The sequence below is a fragment of the Ursus arctos genome, unplaced genomic scaffold (assembly GCF_023065955.2).
Source record: "Ursus arctos isolate Adak ecotype North America unplaced genomic scaffold, UrsArc2.0 scaffold_1, whole genome shotgun sequence".
Taxonomy (NCBI): domain Eukaryota; kingdom Metazoa; phylum Chordata; class Mammalia; order Carnivora; family Ursidae; genus Ursus; species Ursus arctos.
The window spans coordinates 80548551-80574175 of NW_026622763.1; the positions used below are offsets into that span (position 1 = coordinate 80548551).

Genomic DNA, 25625 nt, shown 5'->3' on the forward strand with positions numbered 1-25625 from the left:
TACTTCACAGCAAGATTTATTAATACATCCAAAAGAAAGAAAGAAAAATCATTTTGTCACACTATATACAGATAATACATACAGTGTTTTATACACATATTACATCAGTTTTTACACAAGAAAAATATACATAAAAATGTAAACTTTTGTATACAAAAACCCTTAAACAAATTAAACAAGGACCAGATAACAAAAGGAGACCAATCCATTATTATTTCATCAAATTTTTAAAACAGTAATACAGTACATTCATTGAGATATATATGGAAAATGTGAGCCATCTCTTCATGTTTAAAGGGAAATTACAAACCAACAGCCCATCACCTCCCAAATGTGGTCCCCCCCAGCGACACCACACTCAATACCATAGACACGCCTTGCCGTCACAACTGGGGGGCTCTTAACCAAACCTGCCCACCTCATCTTGCCTGCTAGTCTGTGCAGAAACGGGTGGCCCCTTAGCTTTTGTGCATATAACGAAGCTTCTTGCCACTATTCACGCAAATACAGACAAGATTCTTGGTTTGTAAGTTCCCTTTAAGCAGCTTTTTCTTTTCTAAGTATTTTTAATGTATGGCCTGTTAACACATACTTGTGTGCCAAGGTGAATGAGAACACTGAAAAAGAAGGGCTTTGAGAACTGCTAGTCCTTGCTACCGTGCAGTTACTTTGTAAGAAGAGATTTTGAAAACTGTGCAACGTGTCTGTCCCTTACTGGATCCAAAGAAGCTACCACCTCACCTTTGACTTCCCACTGCAACTTGGTTTCAATTTACACCTCAGTCCTCCAGTTAGTACCATACAACCGCCAAGAGGCTTTGTTAAAGGCTGCTTCTGATATCAAGTTCCAGCTAAACTACTCTATGAAATCACTCAGACCCCAACCTCTCCGTTCTGGGCTTGGGGCGGGGGGTACTCTATCTTCACTGTTTTTGTTTTTTTTTTTGGTAACGTCTTAGAATTTAGGACTGTCCATCTATGTTCCTCTCTCTGTAAGGTCTTGAATGTAATCTGCCACCAACTCATCACAAAATATTTCATGTTTTTTTCTTCATGGTTTTTCATTCAGTGTGTCAAACTGATGTACTAATGGAAACAGCAAATGCTTGGGGACTAAGAATTAAATCTATGGCAAGTGCATGCAGACTTGGAGTTCCTGAAGAAGAAAAAAAAAAACGTCTGGGAAGACCTTTAACGAAATAAATGCAAAACAAGCTGAAGATAGCTTCATGAGAGCTGCCTTCTCTCAAAGTTGAATTTTCAACAAGGCAGAATAACAATTAGGTGCTATATTTCCCTGCAGCTAGAGAGTAGTTAACTTCCCCCAGGCAAAATGATCTCAATGATCATTATTTATTAATGAAAGGAAGAGGCAGATTGGTGAATTAAGTTGATCTAGAAGATGGTGGTTGACATACACTAATGGAAATGTGAGGATTGCTTTATAACTGAAATAAACAGGCTGGTTTGTGGTACATCTCCATTTCAGAGGGAGGAAAAACGCACAACGCTCCTCAAGTGAATCCCCAGCTCTCTCTTTCTCCCATGGGACAGATGGCATTTTTAAAAATGACAGTCTCCCTTTCAGTTAAAAAAAAAAAAATGTAACAATAAAAAGGAAAAGATAAATAAATAATGTGTGGATGTCTTTAGATGAGACTTTTAAATGTTCTTTAAATAATTTTCGATAATGTATTTTTAAATCATTACATACAACTGCCATTGCAGTGACAATATTCCAGTAGGGGCAGCATTTTGCTAAATGTAAAAGATTGCCATTTAAAACTCATACATATACATGTGTATATACAGTATATCGACACTATTTATATACATATATATCTAGAAAGCAACATTTCATTGCCTTTGAATATCTATATATTCACTCCCACAATATATACGAGACATACTGTGTGAGTATATACGAAAGTATACGTACACATGCTCAGACATGTATATATACACTTTGTCTGTGTGTGCATAAGAGCTTTAAAGGCACAGTAGATAGGGATGCAAGTTTTCTAGAGAGCCGCAGCAAAGTTAAAACAGAATGTTACAAATGTGAAAACAGTCAAAAGGAAATATAGCAAAATTCATTACGTGATAATTCGTTGAAGTGGTGTCATCGTGAGTAAAATGAGTTCGTTCAAGAGGCTTATGTGTGACTTCGTATGCTTTCCATTAAAATGAAAATGGTAAATTTATGATTGAGACACAAAGTAGACCACATTTTTAAATGACAAATTGATGACAAAAAAATGAGAAACCTAACACTTATCAATACTAAAATCATAATTACATTCTTTTCCAATGTGAGTGACACGTCCCCAAATTATCTAGGTAAAACTTTCAAATTAGTCTTGTTTGAATGTTGGTTTCTTTGTTTTTGAGACAAAGATGAATGCCCAATCCTCAAAATTACCATACAAAGTATTACCCAAACTGACATCTTCTGGAAAATTTCAGAGATAAAGATCTTTAAAAGAAACGACTGAGAAGTTAACAAACTATGCTTAAGCCAAATGCTCCTGGCAGAGAGGACATCATAAAGGGGAAAAAAATACAATGAGGTGTGATGAGAGATAGTCTGACTGAGAAGGCAGTGAAGATGAAGAACTGGCGAGTAAGAAGAGTTCTAGCAGGAATTCACTTATAATAACCATAAACAAGACTATAATCCAAAGGACTTCCATCTTGGTATGCACTGATAATGGACTCCAGTCTGTCATCTCCTCTTGCTTACAGAATAATCGAGTTTTCCATAGACGTATAATCTTGCTTAACAAAGGCTGTTTATCTATTACACACACACTGTTTTAGGGAAATATATGTATATAGCTTTATCTATACACACACATATACATACGTGTATATATAGATTTATACAAATGTATAAATAAACATAATACTTTTCAATCTTTCCATTGACAAGGCAAGTTCACATTCAGCAAAGTGCCACCACATCCCATATACACATCTCTGTACAGATATACACAAAAGGGTCTATCTTCACCCTTCAATCAGGGGGAATTTATTCTAGCAAATCCCATTAACCAGTAACTGAAGGGAGAAATGGCACCAGTACAAACTCCCTTCTTTCATTTGCATGCATATGTACAAGAAATATGCAGGTTTTTTTTTTTAATCCATAAAGCAAGAGTGAATGAAACTGGGAGATGCAGAAATACAAGTATAAAAGGAACGACCTGGAGAGCTTTCCTAGGTCTTGGCTACACCTAAGATGAATGCGGCTTCAAAGAGAACTACAAATTCTGGTATATTCTCAGAAGTTGTCTTGACAGATACCAAAGTACGTGATCTTTTTATATTAAAAATAAATGTGATTGGAGCATTTAATAACAACTCTAGTTTTGGCTATGTTAGACCACCAGATACTCCAGTAATGAATGTCGAGCAAAATGACAAAACTCAAAATATAGGAATGTATTTTTTTTAATTCTATATGAATCAGGTAAAAGTCAAGGGTAGCATAATTTTTCCTATAACCAAAATACGGGGGTTGGGGGCACACTAACTTCATAAATAATAGCACAACTGAGTAATATTTTTTTAAATTTTTTGAAATAAATGAAATCATCCCAGCTTTGAAATATGCATGGTGAAATGATCCCACCAACTCTTCCAACAAAGCAGTCCCTTCAAAAAATGGCATTCTTTATAAAAAGCCTATTAATTTTCTTAACTTCACCAAGAAAAGATGATCAATAATGATTTTCTAACTCAAAATACGAAGAAATCTATTATTAACATAAAAAAAAAGTTGTTTCATCTGATCTGGTCCCATCACCCCAGCACATAAACACAGCTCATGTCTGGTTTCTCTCTCTCTCTCTCTCTCTCTCTCTCTCATATTTTTATGCTCAAAAGTGAGAGGCTGGTCTTAGTCATTTTAAAAACATAGCATAATATAAGTTAATCAAAAGGTTAAAATAAAATGCACATGATATCAGAGCTAGCCTTTTAACATAAGATAGCATAATGAAGAATTTGGTGTATTTATACTACAGAGACAATGAGAAAATAACTCTGATAGCCTCATCTAAATAAATCGATTTCTACAATACATTCTGTTACCTTCCTCTATTTTTACCTAAGCACACATTCATCTCTCTCACACACGTGCCCCCAATGTATATTTTTGCATGTGTGTAAAAACACAGACAGAGACATGCACACAAGTAATTTAATTCTATTTTTAAGTCACAGTGGGAATTCCTTAGTGAGGAGGGATAAAAAGTTCCTGAATAAGACACTGAGAACATGTAGATTTATTATTTTCTCTATTTTACTTCCCAACTTACAGAAAAAACTGTAAATTAAAGAATAAATCCATAGGAACAAAAGAGGTCTTAAAAACTTAGTTTACAAATTCCAGCTACAGTAGTTGGGAGTTTTGCTTCATCTATGTATTTCTATTTACCCTGTAACTAAGCTTCTAGCCATCTTAAGTGTAAACCACAGATCATTTACTAAAGAAACACGATTCCCAACAGTTCTATGAGCAGTAATAAACGGTCTAAAGGTGTTCTACATTTTGAGGCCCCAGGATATCCTTTTATTTTATATATCTGCAAGGTAGCAAAGGATAGCTATACACCTTGACACGGCAGAGATCCAGTGTAAAAAGGTGCTTCACTAGTTTGTTTTGTCAAAAAAAAAAAAAAAAAAAAAAGCTCATATATAATTTTTTAAGCTATTAAAACACATAGGCAACATAATTCATTACACTCAATACAGCTTTAGTATAAAACTTATAATTTATGAGGTGATGTTAATAGTATAAATTAATATACCTTTTCTCTTAAAATCTACAATAAGTATTCTGAAAGCTCATTGGGGAAGGAAATTTTTAAATAAAACTTTAAAGCTGTGCGTGATGGGAAAGGATTCTGTTTGCTGAAGCGGAGATGAGAGCCTGAAGAAGAAAGGAAAAAAGTCCTACGCAAGACACGGTGGGCTACGAAACCGAACGTTTTCTCTTTCTTGCGCTCTCTTCAATGATGAGTCACCTTTAGTTTCTTTTAAAACTATTTTCTTATTTTAAAAACTGCCCTAATTTCCACAAGGAATCCCTGAGACATACTCAACACTATACAGTGAAAAGAACAATCACTGTGAAGAGGGACTGATTTCAACCCTTCGGAGCAGATGAAGACAATGTCACAAGCATCCAACTTCCCATCACTTGCACACTCATCTGCTGGAGCCGAAGGGGCCTTAACAACGCGGGGTGGAGTCAGTTCAGGGCCAATCAGTCTATTCCCCAAGCAAAAGCAATGGCGTGGCATTTCGCTGCACTGCACGTTGAACATTTTTCCAAGGGGAACTTTGGGTGCATATAGAGCTTACTTCAGTGGTCCCCAGCTCAAAAAAACAAACAAAAACAAAAACAAAACAAAAAAAACAAATCAAAGAGGCGGCTTCTATTACTCTTAGGCCAGGATCAGGGCAGATCAGATCAGGGGTGTGTGTGCAGACTTGAGGACCTGGGCGGGCGCAGGCTGAGGCCAGCAGGCAGGAGGGAAAAAGGAAAGAGAGCTGGGCTGCCCGACCGAGCTTACTAAGAGTTAGACAGCTTTTCTCTTACAACATTGTTTTTCAGACTTGACTTTGGATACTCCCAAACCCTGCCACTCAAAGTAGTCAAACATTCCCAAGATGCGAGAACCTAGTTTCCGGTAAAGAAAGTCATACCAAATTTGCTCTCTCCCCGAAATGCCACCTGTCCTTTATTGGCTCTGTATCACAGTGCAGAGAGAGGGAAGCAAACAGAAATTAGAGCTGAAGGGAAAGAGAATTTTTGCTATTTAAAAATGAGGCTCTCTAAGTCGGCCCCACAATTTTTGCATTAATGACACTGGTTATTAGGAGACATAATTATTCACTTGTATTTTAGGTTTTCTTTCCTAACTCATTGGTCAGGGGGAAATGCTCCACAGATACCCAAGTATGTTCTTCACTGGTATTTTATTTCAAATCTTTTGGAAGATAGCATTTAACATGTTACTTTCATCTACTACGCATGGATTCTGGTTCCCTCTAGAATAGGATACTGCAAAGCTCATAAGGCTCCGGATATTAAGAAGTCATTGTTTAACCTTTCTACAGAATGCCAGCAAAGATTCCATATTTTCAAGGTATTGCTAGAGGGGAAGAAAAAAAAAAAAATCTATGTTCTATCACATATATATTTCCACCTCCCACCTCACCCCCGAGAAATCTATTTCTCATCGGGAAAAAAATCCTTGGAACAATGTAGGTGTTGGTGGTGAAAGAGATAGATGAAGACTGTTCAGTATGACTGCATTTTCCTCTAAGGAATCCATGAAATCGCCTCATTCCCCTGCAGAGTTCTGCTGACCATGCCGAAGGCCGCTGTATTAGATTAATCTATGTATTCCAGAGTAAAAACAGAATTTAGTAGAATGTTAAAAGGCTAAAAAGAAAGAGGTTGAAGAACCTGAAAACTAGATATCTAAAAATATTGTTTAAATGAATTCCAAACCTATTACCTAATTAGTGTTACGAACATTCTCATGTTTTTGCAATACCAATCCACAGCAACCTACTGCACTAACTTGGAGAAAAGGCGACCGCCTCACACCAGCGTCGCTGATGCCGCTACGGGCGCCGTCAGCACCCCCGGTGCAGGGGCGCAGCAAGGACTGCAGGCAAGTAGCATGAACCGACGGCCTGGGAGTTACCGGCGTATGCTCAGTCTAGGGCCAACAGATGAAAACTGAATGGTACAGGGCCATGTGAGTGGCTCAGCTGGGAGAGCATGTGATTCTTTATCTCAGGGTTGTGAGTTCAAGCCCCACGTTGGGTGTGGAACCTACTTAAAATTAAAAACACACACACAAAAAAACCAAAACCCCGAATGGTACAAGTCAATAGAAATATAAATTCTTTCATGTAAGAAGAACGCTTACAGGTTGGGCATGATCACAGACACAGTTTCCTTCCAAATCAAAGCACTGTCTTTGCCTCCGGGTTGTGATCGTGCACTGAGAACGAGCTCTGATAAGGAAAAGCTTTAGTGTTAGTCACAGAAAGTGAGGATTCTCAGCTTGCAGTGGAGAGATTGGGCTTGTTGAAGACATAAATCTTATAAATAAGTATTTGGCAAAGATAAAGTATTAGCTTTCTTTAGCCTGACGCCACTCGAGACGGTAACTACAATTCTAAGGAAAAGGAAAAACAAAAACAAAAAACCAAAACCACATTTTCCAACTTGATCTCCATACCTACTATTTGCTTCTCATTAAATTCTAATCTTCTCGGGGAGGGACACAGACACGTTGCAGCGCCTGCCAGCATGAAATCGCTCAGGAAGTCATTTATAAAGGAGTTCTAGCTCACATGGTAGGTTACTAGAGAGGGAAAAAAAAAATCCTTCACCGTATAAGCTATGTGACGATAATAACAAAATTTTCCATTGCATAGTCTGTCGTTTGGTGGGTTAAGTGTAATTGCTATTTACTACTGTGAATTGTTTACTAGCTACATAACCTACGCAGATGTGCAAATTACTAAGCCATTTTTACAGAGAAAAAAAAAAACAATGTCTTAAGTACTTTAATTAAAATAATATTAACAATTATGTAGAGAGAGTAAAGGAGAGAAAACACATCTTTTCTTCGATGCTCTAAGATCACAGCCAGTGAGTATCATTCCTTAGAATGGAATTCAGATTCTCCGAGCACAGAATGTATCCATAAACTGCAGCAACTCTGTAAGTAAATCACATTAACATGATCTAACTGGCCTTTATAAATGGTCCCTAAGAACTGCAGAAAGAGTGCACTTCTCTGCCACTATTTCTCATGAGTTTCACCCAAGAATAAAAGCTAGTTTCCACCTAATTAGGACCTTACATAAAATTTGTTTTTGATTCCAGTATTGCCTTACGATAGCATAAGTGCTATTTAAAAGACACGAATTTTCGTATTTCTGGAGTGAAAGACACTGCATTCCTTTCCCTACACATCACCAGCGAAGCTACTCCTAACAGACTAGAACTGCTCCGCGTTAGCTAAAAGAAACACGTGACCGGCTATCTCGGGGCTCACAGATGTTCTTCTCTCTTCCGAAAAGGGACTCACAAGCCGTAGCAAGAGCACAGCAAATTGCAAGTTGGATGTTGGTTCTGAAGGAGATGAAATGAGAGGACAAATTTGTGTTTTTTTTTGCTAATTCCTCAAACCTACACTGGTACTTCCTACAGGCGCCCCTTCTTCAGCTATCCCTGTGGGCATCTAAACAAAAATGAACTGACTCGAAGTTTTTGGTGTGAAGCTGAAACTGGCAACATTCCTGATCATTTCATGCCTCCTTACTAGAAAGCAGGAAAGGGCTTTTCAATGCACATAAAACAGAAAATTGCAAACAAGAAAATGTGCAACTTACTGCAAACTCAGTTTTGATAACTGAAGAATTTTAAGCAGCTACCACGAGGGACAAAGAGCCAGAAAAGTTCAAACCGACTACCCATGACTTTCCCTTTGCTGTCTGAGAAGGGCTGGTAGATAGGATCATCAGCGCGCCGCTCCGCTACAGCCTTGAATTAGTACACGATGAGACGAGATCAAATTGCTGGGAACAGACAGTGATCTAGGGATGGTTAAAATGGGATGTGAAGAATGGAGCAAACTAAGTGATACTTTTGAGCAGAGGTAACTACTCGTAATCATTTCATTACAGTACATTAAAATAAAAAAGCTTACTAACATAGGTTCACAGGTGAGAAATACTCAAATTATCTGTCCTCACCATTCAGAATAGAAATTTATGGTGATACCAAATATAATTTTGCTTTGTGACATAATTTATAATTTAGAAATTTCTCAATCTGCAAAAAAGGCAAAGCTATTAAAAAATAAATCTTCCAATCAATTATCATGATTAAAAAAAAAACTAAATATATTACAAACGTATTTTTGGCCCACAAAAAGAAAACTTCAATAAATACAAAATAGGGCATATAATGATTTCATACAGTCATGTGACATTTCCCCTCCATAATCTCAGGCACACGGTATCTGCATAATGCCTGCTGATCACCATCATTCCTTTAAAAAGCAGAGAAAGAAAAGCTTTCAAAAGAAGGGACTGGTTAGAATTAGCATGGCATAAAGAGAATACATATAGGAAGTAGGAAAATACATCCAATCTTTACCTATTGAAAAGGAATTAAGATCAAATATTCCCTGACAAATGAATTATTATATCACATCATTAATAGATATGTTCTCTCTACTCATCTTTTAAAATATATATATGTAAATTAGACTAGACTCAGGTATAAATAGCCAATGGTATCTCAGGGGACAGTGAAACTTCTCAGCAAAAGCAGAGCATGGATGTCTTTAGAATCTAGTCCCAGCCTTGGGGAGGGGGCAGGGGAGAAGGCAGGTAAAAAGAAACCTCACAGATTTATTTCATAGTCACCAACTTACTAAACTACCCAGTCTGATTTTTAACCCTAAAATCCTGGTACTTAAAAAAAATTTCCCCAAACTTCAACCCAAGTACTTTAATTATTTTAGAAGTACCAAAGGGTGGGTACAATTTATGTCTAATTTCCATATTCTGCTTTGAAAGAAACTTTAAAATGTGCATCCTTCAGATATTACACATCACTTCACAACTGGTACACTGATTCTACAAGTGTCTTCAACATTTTACAAATCTTACCAAAGAATCACTATGTAAACATGAAAAAGTCGAAAGTAAAAGACGGATCAAGGAGTTCAGAGATCCCATCTTTCCAAATCTAACTGACCTATCCTGCTTTTCACATCAAAATATGGTCTTGTTATAATTACATCTTGTGAATGTATTCCGTGAGAGACGGCTGGAGAAACACAACGCGCATCTAAAAAGGCAAAGGAACCAGCAGACCTCAGAACCCCAGCAATCCTGCGGTCACTCCGCGAGAGCTTTCCGTGACAGCCCCGTGGCCCCGACATGAATTCGCCTTTCTCCCTTCTCGGATCACTGAGCAGCGGGGCTGTGCAACTGGCATCATCAGCCCACCACCCTCTCTACGCGGGAACTTCGCTACTTCGGGGGGAAACGACCAACCTGATGAGGGTTCTGAGATGTGGGAAAGAAGTCGGAGCCTTATCCTCGTTAAGAAAAAAAATAATAATAAAACAACAACAACAACGGGACAGCTGCTTCCTGCCCTGCACAAAAACACACACATGGGCGCACACATACACACAGGCGGTCAAAAGACTACTTTTTTTTCTTTTTAATTGAACATGATCACAATTAGGAATGGAATCCTGGCCTCATGTGGTGTCAAGCAGTTGGTGCTAAGTCAGAGCCTCGATCTGCCCTCTACGCACCATCTGCTATCGCTTACACAGGAACTCAATGAACAGGACCATTCTATCTAGAACCACCTCCATAAAGACCTGGTCATAGAATGGAAAGCACTGATCTGAATACTAGGAAATAGTAAAGGGCACTGGTAATCTGAGGTATCTTCCACTTCTAGGACTTGCTGCTAAAAATCAATTCTATCCAGTCACTGTGCTGAGCCACTAAGGAAACCATTGGGGTAGAGTGAACCTGCCAGGAGGGAATGAGCACCAGTGCGAAGGAGCACATGTGAACACTGAAGCAAGGTCCACCGCAGGCTTACTTGTGGAACTGGAAAAGGGAGTTCTCCTTTAGTCCCCATCTGTTATTTTTAAAATCTTCTTTAGGAAAAGGGGGAAAGGGATGATAAACAGGAAACAAAGATAGAAAACACCAGGTTCCCCACCTGCCTGCAACACACAGACACGCTCAGTTAGGGGAGGTAAAGGGAGAAGATGCATTATTGGTACTTGTAGCTGTGGCACCTGTTACTGTGAAGCCTGTAGGAGGGGCTATCGAGCTGTGGCTGGGCTGCAGGTCCTTAGGAATGCCACTGTGAGAACTCAGCTGGTGGCCGAAGGCTGCGCTGAACTGAGGGAGTTGCTGCTTGGGAGAGGTGGAGGCCATGAGTTCAGCAGAAGGCCCCATGCCACTGAAGCTGGTCTGCGGTAACCCCGGAAGCACACTGGAGCTGCTGGGGGTCACGGTGGCGAAGGCAGGCTGTGTGGTCTCTGAGTTCGAAGTGGTGGGTGGCGTGGATAGGGAAGTGGAAAGAAGATGTCCATCTGCGCCGAGAAGGTTGCTAAATGGAGAGGGATCTCCAAGGTTGACAGGGAGATTGCCCCAGTGAGTTCTGGGGTTTACGACTCCTCCAAGTGGCACCTCGAGTTGGGTTGGGAGCAAGTGCTGCGCCATGATGGGCATCTCTGCTGAAAAGGTAGCTGCCATATTATCACCAGAGTAAGATGTCGTGTGGGGAGAGGTGATATGGTCACTATAGGGAGACGGCACGTGCTCACTATCATAATGGCTTCCATGGGGCGAGGAGTGTGAATGATCACTGCTGTATTGCTGTCGTGAGGTGATTAGGTCATCTGCCTTGCTCAGCAGCTGGGCAGGATGTGGCCTCTGGGAGGCATGGCTGCCATCATGTAGTCCATGAAACTGTCCTGGGAAGGCTCTCTCCCCAAGTGCACTCTGGCTGATCAGAGTGGCAGAAGTAAGGCCAACGTTGGCTGGGGCAGAGAACTGCCCCTGGATCTGCCCTGCCAGGGGTGTAGGTGGGTTAGACAAGGTAGCAGAACGGAGCAGGTTCTCATCCAGCTCTAGACTAGAAAAATTATCATGTACTATGCGCCCATTCAACAGCTCGCCTAGGTCCGTGTTAACTTCTCGGCTCAAGGACTGAATTCCTGAAGCTCCCGTACCTGTGGCGAACACCCCTATTCCTCTGTCTGACAACTCCTGGACTGGCACACCATCTGACTGGGCAAGTACCCCAATGGTACTCAGGCACTCAAGAGAAGTTACAGCCTGCAAGGCCCGTTCAAGTTCCTCGGCCTCTTCGGTAGTTGGAAGGAGGTCTCCATTCTTTCCTGAGTAAAAGAAAAGCCATCAAGAATCAGCACAGCTTTTACTGGTCCCATACCACAAAAATCATACATCTGAATTATTTTTTAACAATATTCTATTAGGGGCGCCTGGGTGGCACAGCGGTTAAGCGTCTGCCTTCAGCTCAGGGCATGATCCCGGCATTCCGGGATCGAGCCCCACATCAGGCTCCTCCGCTGTGAGCCTGCTTCTTCCTCTCCCACTCCCCCTGCTTGTGTTCCCTCTCTCGCTGGCTGTCTCTATCTCTGCCAAATAAATAAATAAAATCTTTAAAAAAAAAAAACAATATTCTATTAAAGGCGCGCCTGGGTGGCTCAGGCAGTTGAGCTCTGACTCTTGATTTCCTCTCAGGTCATGATCTCAGGGTCATGAGATTGAGCCCCATGTCAGGCTTCATGCTCAGTGCCTAAGTCTGCTTAAGTTTCTCTCTCCCTCTGCCCCTCCGCCCTGCACGCTCTTTCAAATAAATAAATAAATAAACAAACAAATAAATCTTTAAAAAAAAAATGGGTGCCTGGGTGGCTCAGTTAGTTAAGCATCTGCCTTCAGCTCAGGTCATGATCCCAGGGTTCTGGGATCGAGCCCCATGTCAGACTCCCTGCTCGGAGGGAGTGCTTCTCCCTCTCCCTCACCCATGTATGTCCTCCCTCTCTCTCAAGTAAGTAAGTAAAACTTAAAAAAAAAAAAAAAAAAAAAAAAACCACGGCACTTGTGTGGCTCAGCTGGTTAAGCGTCTGACTCTTGATTTCAGCTCAGGTTATGATCTCAGGGCCATGGGATCAAGCCCCGCGTTGGGCTTCACATGCAGCAGGGAGTCTAAGATTCTCTCTCCCTGTCCCTCTGTCCCTCCCCCCACACCCGTGAGCACCCTCTAATAAATAAATAAATCTTTTAAAACCAAACCAAACCGAAATTCTATTGAAGAGTCCCTGGGGAACAGAGAAGCTTCCAAGGACTGGACTAGAAGGAAAGAGTGAATATTAATCTGTAGCACAGGCCTGTAAGGTCGAGCTGCCCTGGAGCCTGCATCCCATCTTCAGCTGATTCACAGCACTCCCTTAACCCATCTCATCGAAGCATTAAATGCTTAAGGATTCTAAGCAATACCAACTTAAAACGCATGGTGACCGTCTGACTACACGTTATATTTTTACGTAAAGTTATGTTAAAATCATTAAAATAGGAAACATATCAGTTCAGGCTGGAGACAAAAGGCTGTGTAGGTTCCCCCTTGGTTTTTCTGCTCTTGAACTTCTTCCTCCAGCCGGAGGAAGACTAGAATACAGAGACTCATGCTCGCACGTGAGCACCCCACTCCCCTCCACTCACACGTTATCTTGTAAAATGCTTTTTTTGTGTGACCCACTAATCCTGCTCCTCTCGTTCTAACTAATTTTCATAAAATGGAAACCCATGGGATGCTGATTTCACTTCCAATATAAAAGTCCAGGGGCGCCTGGGTGGCTCAGTCGGTTAAGCACCTGCCTTCGGCTCAGGTCATGGTCCCAGGGTCCTGGGATCGAGCTTACGTTGGCCTCTCTGCTCAGCAGGAAGCCTGCTTCTCCCTCTGCCTCCCGCTCTCCCTGGTTGTGCTTTCTCTCCGACAAATAAATAAATAAAATGGTTTTTGTTGAAAAATAAAGTAAAATGACTCATTTCAAAGCAACAAAGTTAAAAACCTAACAATCGAACAATCAATCTACCAAGCGTATAGTATGGTGAGACAAACCACACTGCCCTTGTCTTCTGGAACTGGGAAGATAGTTTTAGCGGTGCTGAATTTTCTATCTGTGAGGAGGGGTACTTCAAACACATCTCAGAAACACTATTTCCCTTTTTAAAAACTCATTAAAACAAAACAAAACAAAAGATCTTGAATCAAAATGTTGACCATACCTTCAAAAAAATCAAAATCTTGTAAGTCATCAGGTAGCCGTGGCAGGACGTCTGAAAAGTCCTCCTGGTTCAATTCCAAGTCATGTGGAATGTCAGTGATCTCATTGGCAATGTCATCCGGCAACTCATCAGCACTCAGCTCTGGCGTGGATGGGCTCCTGGGGAAGACGACATGGTTGGCCCCACCACTCCCCTCTTCCCTTCACACCAGTGTCCCCAAGACAAGTTCATTGAACACGAAGATGGGAAATCCTAACTCAAACTATTCCTACTTTCACAGAAGGAAATGTGAAAGCAAAAGGAAGACCTTGCCATTCACAGTCACATATTTCTGCAGCTTTTAACCAAGTATTAAGAGAAGGCAGTCACTTTGAGATAGTATTTCTACTTCAAATTATAGAATGAATTAGAATTTTGTGCACTGTGTCTCCATACTTTTTAGTAAATTTCAAATCTAGTCAAAATAATTTTTAAAAATGACATAAACAGATAAACAGAGATGCTAAGCTGAAACAGAAGCCTCATTCACCTGGTGAAGATGCTAACCCCTGTCAAAATCAGTAATGTAATAGAATTCTGATGGAATATTTCTGTATATATGGAGTTTCTGTTAAAACAGAAAAATCTGAGAGTAGACAATTAAATTCTCAATTTCGGCATCTGCTTTCAGGGTTATAACCAAAAGTTTTATTTCGGATCTTACTCAATCAAATATTTGGTAAAAATTATACTGGAAAACTACAAAGCCTAGGCTGATCTATCGAATGGCTTCTGAAGCCCAGCTGCAACGCTAGAGAAGAACGTGAAGCTGGAAGTTCTGAGCACCATCAAGCATAGAAAGGACACATAAGCCTCCGCCATCACTGACCGGATCTGAGCGGCCTCCACTGGCAGTGAGACGCTGGTGGGCATGCTGAGGTTCCCTTGGGGTACTGCAGGGGGAATGGGTTTTTGGGGTCGACGAGGTCCACGCCTTCTCTTCTTCTTGTGTTTTTTGGTAAGTGCAGGAGGCTTGGTTTTTTTCCTGGGTTTCCTCTGCTGCTGGTGCTGAACTTTACGGGAGCTATCTCCTCTCAAGAAATTATCCTTCGGAATGAATAAATGGGTATTTTTAAACTGAGATTGTTTGGGAAAAACCTAACAGCTACCTGAAAAAAATGTATCTCTTAACATTCTATGGGATGCCTAAAGCATACTGCATGCCTACAACTACGCATAGCAATAAATAAATGAATAAAGATTTCATTTTTTAATTTAACCCAAATCAATTCAATATACACATAGAGTTCATTCCATACTTAAAGACACCGTGAGACATCGCAGGCCAAGGGGGAGACGCAGGTGGGTAGAAGGGACGGGGGGGAAAAAAGACATTGGGACAGGTGCTGTAGTGTACAAGTATGATGGATGAAATGTAATTGCCCTCTCGAAGAACTTACTCTTCTATGGGAAAAACGTGAATACAGATATACATAAATACAGGACAGAGAAAACAGGATAGTAATGACCTTCTATGGGCATACAAAAGGAAAATGAATTATTTTTAGTTTTGCATGATTAAAAGGAAATGGCACAAACAAGACAAAACAGGTATGACTGGTGCTTGGGGTGTGGCGGATGGAGGATGGAATATGAACGTGAGCTGTAAAGATTAGGGCCAGATCATATACAACTTTAAATACCCTGTTAAGGATTTTCAACTTCATCTTACAGGCAATGGGAAATGATTTTTGATGAAAGGATTAACACAACCTGACAAATGTTTTGGAAGGATTAACTAGGCCAGTAGCAATATAAAGGGACAGACAGAAAAGGCAAGTGGAGGGAGGCATTATTCCCAATCAGAGGGCCACTTCAACAGTCAATACAAGATAAACGACTAAGGGCAATGTGAGTGGGAATGGAAAAGCAAGGCCTGTAGGGACAGAATTCTCAAGATCTGACAGCTCCTTAGATGTGGTGAGGATGAGGAAGAGAGCATGTGAAGACGTCTCTAGCTTTCCAGCGTTGACTGTTAGATGATAGCATTAGTTGGAACAGAGCACACACAGAATAAGGATTCAGAAGAAAAGTTAAGGAATTCAGTCTGGCTCACAATCTGAGGTATGACGATGACCCCAGGAGATAGAAATTGGTATAAGAGATAAAGAATGGGATGGAGATGTGGCCTCAGAAATCACAACACAGAAGTCCTTCCAGTCACTGACACGGGCCAGGCAGGCAAGGTAAAGAGAGAAGACCATGGCAGTGCTCTAAAACTGTTCCAATTAAGTGAGTTCCAATTAACTGTTCTTCCAGAGAAGAGCCAGCCAGGAAGAACAAGAAATTGACAACATAACCAGCTTTCTTCAGCTGCCACCCTTCAATCTGAATACTGTGTTTTGTTAGTTCCAAGATACACATTGTAATCTCTCTGCAACTGAGGTGCGTCTTACAATCATGGCATCTTAAACTGCTGCTGGCGTTGCCTACATAGGTGCAAAGACGGTAACAGTTCTTGGTAGTGTCGCTGTTTGAGTCAGGGCATGTGCGTTGTTGGTTTTACATGAAGAGGAAAAACCGCGTGTGCGAAAGCACAAAGAGAAGTAGTGTATACAACTGTCATTAGTGAAGCAAATACTCATTATTGAAGATCTGACCACAATTCCTTTTTTTTTTTTTTTTTGCAAAGCAACAACCAAATGAGAAAGGAACATAACCACAAAGTAGACGAAACTGTGTTACAGCTGATGTACATAGAAAACCTTGCCTTTCCTGTATCAAGTAATTCGGCGGAAACCAGGAGCGTTAGAAAAGATAAAAATCTATGCCTCATTAAGTCTAAAGAAGCTATTTTGATAAATATAAAACAAATAAGTGGTAAGAAACGCACTGTGCCCCATTTTTAAAAATTTCTTGGTATATAAAACAATCGTGGTTTTTACAATTGATGTCATCTTTGATTTAATTAATTCATTAAGAACTCATAACTAAATACATAAAGAGTACCAACAACAGTTGTTTGAAAACTAATATCTAAAACTAGTTATTAATACAATCAAACAAATTCAAGACAAGAAAGAATAAAATTAAAATATCAATTCAGGAAATCCAAAAGTTTAATACTAGCCAAATACCTGGATCTAAACACAAATACAGCCTCTGAGGTCACAAATGTACAAATTTATAAAACAAACAAACAAAAAAAAGAAAGGCTGTTTCCCAGCGTCTGCAGCTCTTTGGCTCAATACTTGAGATCTATTTTTATTCTATTATATCCCCTGTTTAATTCAACAGTGTTTAAGCAACCACTGGTACCCACCAGGCTGCTAAGCATCCACCCCAGGCTCTCCCTCTAGGACCAGTGTGGACTTTAGGCAGGAGAGTTTGTCTAGCCCACGATATCCATGTCCTACTTGTAAGACACTCCGGTACCGGCTAGGTCTGGTTCTAGGTGTGTCTTACTCTCCTAAGCTTATGCCTTGTAGCCTAACAACGTTGTTGGCAATGTGCCAGGTACTCCACACAGAACTGCCCCTGACTGAGGCCCTGCCATGCTCTAGGTAGTCGCCCACGTAGCTCCTCCGGAGAGCTGGAGCTCCCATGCCCTACAAGGCTCTCCCCATGCCATCTGTTCATTGCTTACACTATCCACTCCCAACTTGCTCACTGTCTCCCTCCTTCTACTTACGTGCCAGGACACTGCATTTACTAACTTACCATCTGTTGTATGGGTTCCTACTCATCGAATAGCATGTTCTGTGTGCCAACCTGGACTTCTTGTAGCTTGAGCTTCTTCTACCAATGGCTGTTCTGTCCAGTGGTTGAACCTAATTCCAAAACTCAACCTTTCCCAGCCACGTGTCTAACTGTTATTCAACCATTACTTACTGAGCATCTTTGTTCTAAGCACCAGGGATACAGCAATGAACAAACAATGTTTCTGCCTTTGTAAAATTTACATTCTAGTAGAGGGATACTGGCAATTAACAAACTAATTAATAAAAAATATAATACTAGGCTGATATCAATGTTAGAAAGAAAAACAAGGTAGAGTATGAGGATAAAAAACGACAGGGTAGAGGGGAGATGGAAGACTTCTTTGCTAAAGTGACATGTGATTGGAAACCTGAATGAAGGAGCGAAGCATGCAGAAATGGAGGAAAAGAGAAAAACAAGTGCCAAGCCCATGAGGTAGGAGCAAGTTTAGAGTGCTGAAGCCACAGCAAGAAGGCTGACGTTGCTGGCACTCCAAAGGTGAAGGGAGGTACACGGTGCCGCTGGAGAGACTGCGAAGACCAGATCAGCAAGTCTCACAGGCCATGATGAGAATCTTGGATTGGATTCTGGATGTGATGAAAGCCACTGGAAGGTTCTGACCAAGAAACTAAAACGATCACATGTATATTCTCCAAGGCCTGCTCCCACGGCCACCTACTGTAGGATTCCAATTATAAGACATTCTGGAAAATCTGAAACTATAGGGGCAGGAAGACTTCAGCGGAGACAGAGGAAGGGGTAGAATGCAGGGGGGCAGCACAAGAGAATGTGGGGGGGTTAATGGCGTATCTTGATTTTGGCGGCGTCTACAGAACTGTGTGTATTGTCAAACTCAGAGAACTGTGGACCAAAAAGAGTGAATTTCAACGCATACAAACTCAAAGGAAGTAGAACACACACACAGCCTGCTCTGGCTGCTATTTGAACAATATGTCTGGGGGTGGGAAGGCATGGAGGAAGGGAGACCAGGTAGGAAGCTATGATAGTAATCCAGGCAAAGGTGAGGACAACTAAGGCTAGAATGGTAGCAGTCAAGCTGGCACAATGTGTTTGAATTCAAGACCGTCTGAAAGCAGAGCCCAGAGATTTGTACGGTTTTTATCATCCAGTGTGAGCCTCTCACTGTGGGACTGATGGGCTACTAATGTTTGCTATACTCAGCTGTGATTTTTAACTTAACAGTCCTTGTTACCCATTTAGCCGGTGGCAACACCAGGATCACAGCCTTATGCTATTAAATCCTGGTCCAATGGCCGTTCAGTTACCCTGACGCACCCCTGAGACTGCAAAATGCTTACAGAGGGAAGGAATGGTCTCACTCAGCTTTTTAATACATACACCTTGCATACTACCTAGCAAACAGCAGAACTCAGCAAGTATCTGGGGAAAAACAGTAAAAATGTACTTAATTACAGAAAAAACTGGCTTTTGGCTGAAATTTCTTCAAATATCTAAGACATTCACAAAATTGTGTATAAAAAAGCAAAAATCTAAAGAAATGGGGAAAAGAAAGCTTGAAAAATCTGTGAAGTATAAGAAAATGTACCTTAAGGAGAAGGGGGGTATAGAATAGGGATAGATAATAAACAAAATAACCAGAGGTAAGTAACTCTAAATACCTTCTAGAACAGTTTTTTTTTTTTTTAAATGAGCCTATGAAATTAATTCAGTGGATCATGACCAGCATATATATATATATATATATATATATATATTATATACATATTTATATAGTAACATATATATTTACATACACAGTTTGTACTAAGTTAAAAAATACTTTCTACTGTGGATTGCTGTCCAAAGTTTCAAAGTCTCTGCTGCAGAAAATAAAATCTGAACTCACCATTTTTTTGGCATGTTCTTCACACAGAGGGGTCTGGTGTGTAATGTCGAACACGGGCACAGAGCACTGCTGTCCGTCTGCAAACTTGGCCGTGCAACTGGAGAAAAGCTGCTGAGAGCGGTTCAAGAGGATATCTGTGGTTTTCAAAGTTAGGAATATAATGCACTGAAACTGAAATTATTTAAGTTTTCAATTTTTATATAAAATCCACTTCTGGGGCGCCTCGGTGGCACAGTTGGTTAAGCACTGAACTCCTGGTTTTGGCTCAGGCTGGGGTCTCAGGGTCATGGGATCAAGCTCCGTGCTCAGTGGAGAGTCTGCTTGAGATTCTCTCTTCCTCTCCCTCACTGCATGCACGCATGCTCTCTCTCAAATAGTCTTTAAGAAAAAAATCTGCTTCTTTCCTTATTTGTGTTAACTAAGTATTAAAATTTTCTTATCTATAAAAGCTGAAGATCCAACCCAGCCACTGATATGGGAAATGATAACTGTTGAATTTATCAGAAGATACTTCTAAAGGAGTCTATTTTGCTAAAGGTTCTCCTAATATGAGTCTCCTCTATGGACACTCTGATTTTTATTATTCGGAAAAAGCAGGGTCGTTTCCTTCTTAACACACTAACTCCTAGAAGTTCCACTATAATGGTAAGAAATACCACTTTCTTTTAAGGAAAACTTTCACATATAATCCTCATCAAGAAGAATAAGAATTTTAAGATATAATTATAAAAACTCATCTATCCAAATATGACTTTTCATTTCCCATTTCCAACACAAAACTTGAACTTACAACTTATGAAAAATTACTTCTAGATCAAAACTTTATCATTAAAACTGAAACATCAGCTTTACTTCATCAACATTTTTGAATGTCCAAACTTTTAGCCCCTAGCTACGTTTCCTCAAGACGTACTTTATACCTATCAAGGAAGTACCTGTTTTTCCTTTACACTTTTATAGTTAAGGCTATTTATAAAACCTTTACTGCATAGAAAGTGCTGCTGAAATAGTTGTGAAAATTTAATGCCAAGAACAGAAAGGAGGGCCAAAAGTCAAAGATAATAAAGAAGAGCAAGTAATTGCTACTATATAAATTTTTTAAATGCTACTCAATTTTAAATGTTTAATAAAAGTGAGAGTAATAAGATTTCATAACCAGCCTGAAGCCCTTTATCACAGGTTTTCCTCAAGTATATTCTGTCTTAAATGATCTTCTTTCCAAGTCAGTGATGTTTATCGTTCTTTCATTTCAAATCAGCACTACACTCAATACAAATAGCAAAAGGCACACTGTAAAACTACCTAACCTTCTTGGAAGACTAAAACCAGTTTCTGAATAATATGATTCGATTTCTCCATCAATGAGTGTTACAGTTGCTTCCTAGAAGCCACGCAGAACCACTGCAAGAACAAGATTTCTTTTAATTAAGTGACGGCCACCAGAAGAATCTGCTACTTTCTATCAATTTTGCAGATTCTGATGTAATTCCTGAATAAAGAATCACAATGATAGAAGCGGGGAAAAAACTATCCAGAAGACATCATGAAAATGAGAAATTATATCAACATTTTAAACATTAAGTAGTTCGGATTTCAAAAGTCATTCATTTGGCTTAAGAATAAATTACTAGCCCCGAATGATTTACTACTTTTCCATGCACACGTAATTCGGTGAAGAGGATACGCTGGAAACAATGTCTGGTGAATGGAAGGGCTTTGTTAGGGCACCGTTCACCCTTCACGCTTCCACTGCAGGCTGCGGGCTCCGCCTCCCTCAACTTGGTCCGGCTTATGCTAAGGAAGCAAAGAGACAAAATTAATTTTTAAAAAATGCTTTAAGGATCCAGAGCAACTTTTCGACACTAGGCTGGCAGGTTGTAACACCAACATTTTACCTTTCTACATTCTTTAAATAAAAGGTCACTATGAGTTACAATGACCAGTTCCAGTATTTCCCCATCTACTGACAAAACAAATAATTTTACTATAATCCATTTTAACTATGCCTGTTTTTTCTTTCTTAAGTGATATTTTGGTTCCTTTTACTTCACAAAGAGGCAGTGAGTAGACAAAACGTGACGAACAGGAGATTAGATTTATCAGACCTAATTGTGAATCTCAGCTCTACCTCTTCCTAGCTGTGTGACCTTGGGCAAGTTAGGTTAGCAAGGAAGCAAGGAAGCCTCAACTTCCTCACCTATAAAGTGGAGATAAGAGTACCTCTGGCCGACAGGTAAGCACCAAGAAATACAACACATCTAAAATACTTATCATATCTAGTAGGTAGTTTAATACCTAGTAAATGGTCAGTGGTTGTTAGTTACTGGTATTATTATCCTCATTAGATTTTGGTCATGTGAAGCTGCTAAACAGTAAATGGGCAAAAACTTGATCAGATAAAGGAAGAACGGGGGGAAATGACATGCAGATGTGGTTGATTTGCTCTCATCTTCCAAAACGAACTCATTTTGGGTATATCTTTTAAACTTTTTAAAATATGTGCAACTCCATCTTTCATTAAATGTTATCTCGACTCTATATATTCAATATTTAAATATTTGATTCTTGTTTTGTTTTTTTTTAAAGATTTTATTTATTTATTTGACAGAGATAGAGACAGCCAGTGAGAGAGGGAACACAAGCAGGGGGAGTGGGAGGGGAAGAAGCAGGCTCCCAGTAGAGGAGCCTGATGTGGGGCTTGATCCCAGAACGCTGGGATCACGCCCTGAGCCGAAGGGACGCTTAACGACTACGCCACCCAGGCGCCCCTTGATTCTTGTTTTTAAATTCATGAGTAGGCAATGTGTTCACATGGTTCCAGAAAAACCAAAGGCAAGAGAGTGTCTCCTTTCTACCTACCCTTGTTCCACTTTGCCAGTTCTAACTCCCTCTGTAGTAAGTATTCATTTTATTAGTTTGTGGATCTTTCCACAGTTAATACAAACATTAAAAAATAAAAATAATTAATATTCAAGTTCTTAGAAGTACAAAAACTGTCCTGTGTCATTTGACTCTCTGAAGCATGACAAACTGGTAGGACTTCACACGCATCTGAGGGTAGAAAAAGAATCTACGTATAATATACTGAATCACACGTCAGGCATCAAAAATAAAGTATCTTTTGAATTGCTTCTAAGGGTTTCAGTAAAATGATTTACACTGATTAGAAGGTCATATAGAACCCAAATTACATATGAATTTACAGAAAATCTGAATACACTTTCTACTCTAACGTTAGAGAACTAGCTGCTGCCACTGAAGCTGCTTTAATTAAGGGTGGGGAAGTGGGCCCTTAACGTAGGTCTGTAAAAAGGATATACGATATCAAAAAATAAGCTGTACTGTTGTGGCAGCTTACCCCAATTCTCTTGGTCTAGATTTAAACAGAAGGCAGCTCTCTATACTGAACGGATTATTCTTGGGGAACACTTCAACAACCTGCTCAGCCACTTACCAACCCTCGTGTCCAACACATTCCCTCGTTTTTCTTTATCCTAGACTTCGAAGGGAACTACCGATTTCATTCTGTAAAATTGCTGATATGTTCCAACTCACCAATCTATCTCTTTTTTTTTTTTTTAAGATTTTATTTATTTATTTGACAGAGATAGAGACAGCCAGCGAGAGAGGGAACACAAGCAGGGGGAGTGGGAGAGGAAGAAGCAGGCTCCCAGCGGAGGAGCCCGATGTGGGGCTCGATCCCATAACGCCGGCATCACGCCCTGAGCCGAAGGCAGACGCTTAACCGCTGTGCCACCCAGGCGCCCCTCGTTTTTTTTTTTTTTTTTTTTTTTTAGATTTTTTATTTATTTATTTGACAGAGAGAGAGACAGCCAGCGAGAGAAGAAACACAGGCAGGGGAAGTGGGAGGGGAAGAAGCAGGCTCCCAGTGGAGGCGCCCGATGCGGGGCTCGATCCCAGGACTGTGGGATCACACCCTAAGCCGAAGGCAAACGCTTAATGACTGAGCCACCCAGGCGCCCCACCAATCTACCTCTTAAACAGAAAAATAAACTCAAAGTCGGAATTTCAATCCCCCCCTGGATAATTAAGGTAAAAATACCTGATGTTAGATGGATTTTTATTATCTGAATAATCCCAACAAAACAAAGGGAGAATTACCAAAACATTTTGATGTTTTTAATGTGAAAACACCTAGTACAAGCTTGCCTTTTGTATGATTAGATCCCCCTTTTACAATAAAGTCTCTACACAAACACTAGTCTCTATAGGATTGTCGGCTACAAGATACTTAGGTTTGAGTTAACATAGTTAAGCTATTTCAGTGGTTTATTCCACATATTCACCAATGTATGTCACAAAGCTATTAGATGAGAAAGAATAATGTTATTCAGTTTAGATCCAACTGTATGTTAAAGGGTACCTATTAAAAGGCAGCCATTGAAGTTTTAACTTCTAAAACATCTAAAAGCAATTTTTTAAATGTCTTTTGCGGAACTAGTCTTTGGAAGCAAAGAAATAGGGGGCATCTATCCAACTGACAGCTGACTTTTATGAGCCTAAAATATAATGTAAGGTAGTAAGCTATCAATCATCAACAAATGATTAGGGCTCATTGTTAAACGATTATCAGTGAGGCACTGGGCAATAAACTTTTTACTAATCATGAGTGACATGAACAAATGACATCAAATAAATTTGAGAACTGAATATTAGAGTTCATCTTGGTATTTGTTTAGTAATAGTTAATTATCACGATTTTTTTTTTTTAAATCACTAATGGTGGTTTGGGAAAATGTTTTGAAAAAAAAAGGGAGGGACTGATTCTGCCAGTTACCAGTTAAAAATCATAGATAGAGTTTTCTACACAAATACTGAATTGTCCCAAACTGAGAGTACAGTCCCTTACTTACATCTTTGACAAGGTCATAATAACGTACTAGATTCAATGTATACAACGCTCTACATATACAGACTGCTTCGTGCTGGACAAAACTAAAGTCTGCTGAAACTGTACACTTGAGAGCATTATCTAATGCAAAGGTTAGCTATCATTACTTTAAAACCTATGTCAAACCAAGTGAATTCTTTCAACAAATAAGAGAACTAAAGTCTCTTCACTTATTTAATTCTATCCATTTGTTCATCAATACTGGAGATTTAAGAACAAAATGTACACTGTTCCTGTCTTCACAAAAATGACTGTCTAGCTTGGGGTGCCTGGGTGGCTCTGTTGGTTAAGCGTCTGCCTTGGGCTCAGGTCATGATCCCGGGGTCCTGGGATCCAACCCTGGGCGGGCTCCCTGCTCAGCAGGAAGTCTGCTTCTCCCTCTCCCTCTGCTCCCCACTGCCCCCCTCAGCTTGTGCTCTCTCTCCCTCAAAATAAATAAAATGTTAAAAATAAAAAAAAAAAGACTGTCTAGCGTGACAGAAATATTAGTATACAATTCCACAATGAAGCAAAGTGCAGAGAACAATAAGCATATACAATCAGGGCACCTAACATAGTGGCACCTGGGAATGTTTCTATGAGAAAAGTCAAGTCTCTAAGTAAGCTAAGACTTAAAGGATGTTCTAGAACAGACACTACCTTTCCCCCTACACAGGGGTGGGGGCTCTTAGAGTGAGGAAATATACTGAAGGCAGAATCATTACACAGGTATATTAGAAACACATACAAAGTTTCAAACAACCCTAAATATGCCAAGCAGCAGAAAACTCTTATGGGCATAGTATTTTTCTGATATTCACAACTGAAATACAGGTTATTTTTTTTATAACAAATAAAACGAAAACCAAAATACGTAAAAGTAAAACAAAATTTCAAAAAATATATAGGTATGTAAAAAATATGATCAGAGGCTATAAAGCAAAGGTTATTTTTTTTTAGTTTGTTTTAAACTTTTTTCCTCAGTGACTCAAGATCACTACAGAAAAATTAGAATATACAGATTACTAATTTTTTAAAACTTTATCAATAATCCCACCCTCTAGAGATAGCCACTGCTAATATTTTGGCATACAAACCCCTAAGAATGTGTGTGTGTATATCTCAAGGTTGTTACCTGAAAAAAATAGTAAGTAGAAAGTGTGAAATAATAAACTCCATAAAAAACTATGCCTTCTGGGGTGCCTGGGTGGCTCAGTCAGTTAAGCCTTT

General features: G+C 39.8%; 1 protein-coding gene across 6 annotated transcripts in view; it reads right to left on the reverse strand.

Moving 5' to 3' along the window:
• The window catches only part of INO80D (INO80 complex subunit D), a 66463-nt gene continuing 40838 nt past the window's right edge, over positions 1-25625 (reverse strand). For all 6 annotated transcript variants that reach the window (XM_026492119.4, XM_044381227.3, XM_026492120.4 and 3 more), the window contains 5 exons: positions 21189-21298; positions 19505-19638; positions 14768-14985; positions 13900-14057; positions 1-11987 (listed from right to left, as the gene is read on the reverse strand). In XM_026492119.4, the coding sequence (XP_026347904.2) occupies positions 10822-11987; positions 13900-14057; positions 14768-14985; positions 19505-19638; positions 21189-21298 (1786 nt within the window). In that variant the 3' untranslated portion in view covers positions 1-10821. The remainder of the gene's footprint in view (positions 11988-13899; positions 14058-14767; positions 14986-19504; positions 19639-21188; positions 21299-25625) is intronic.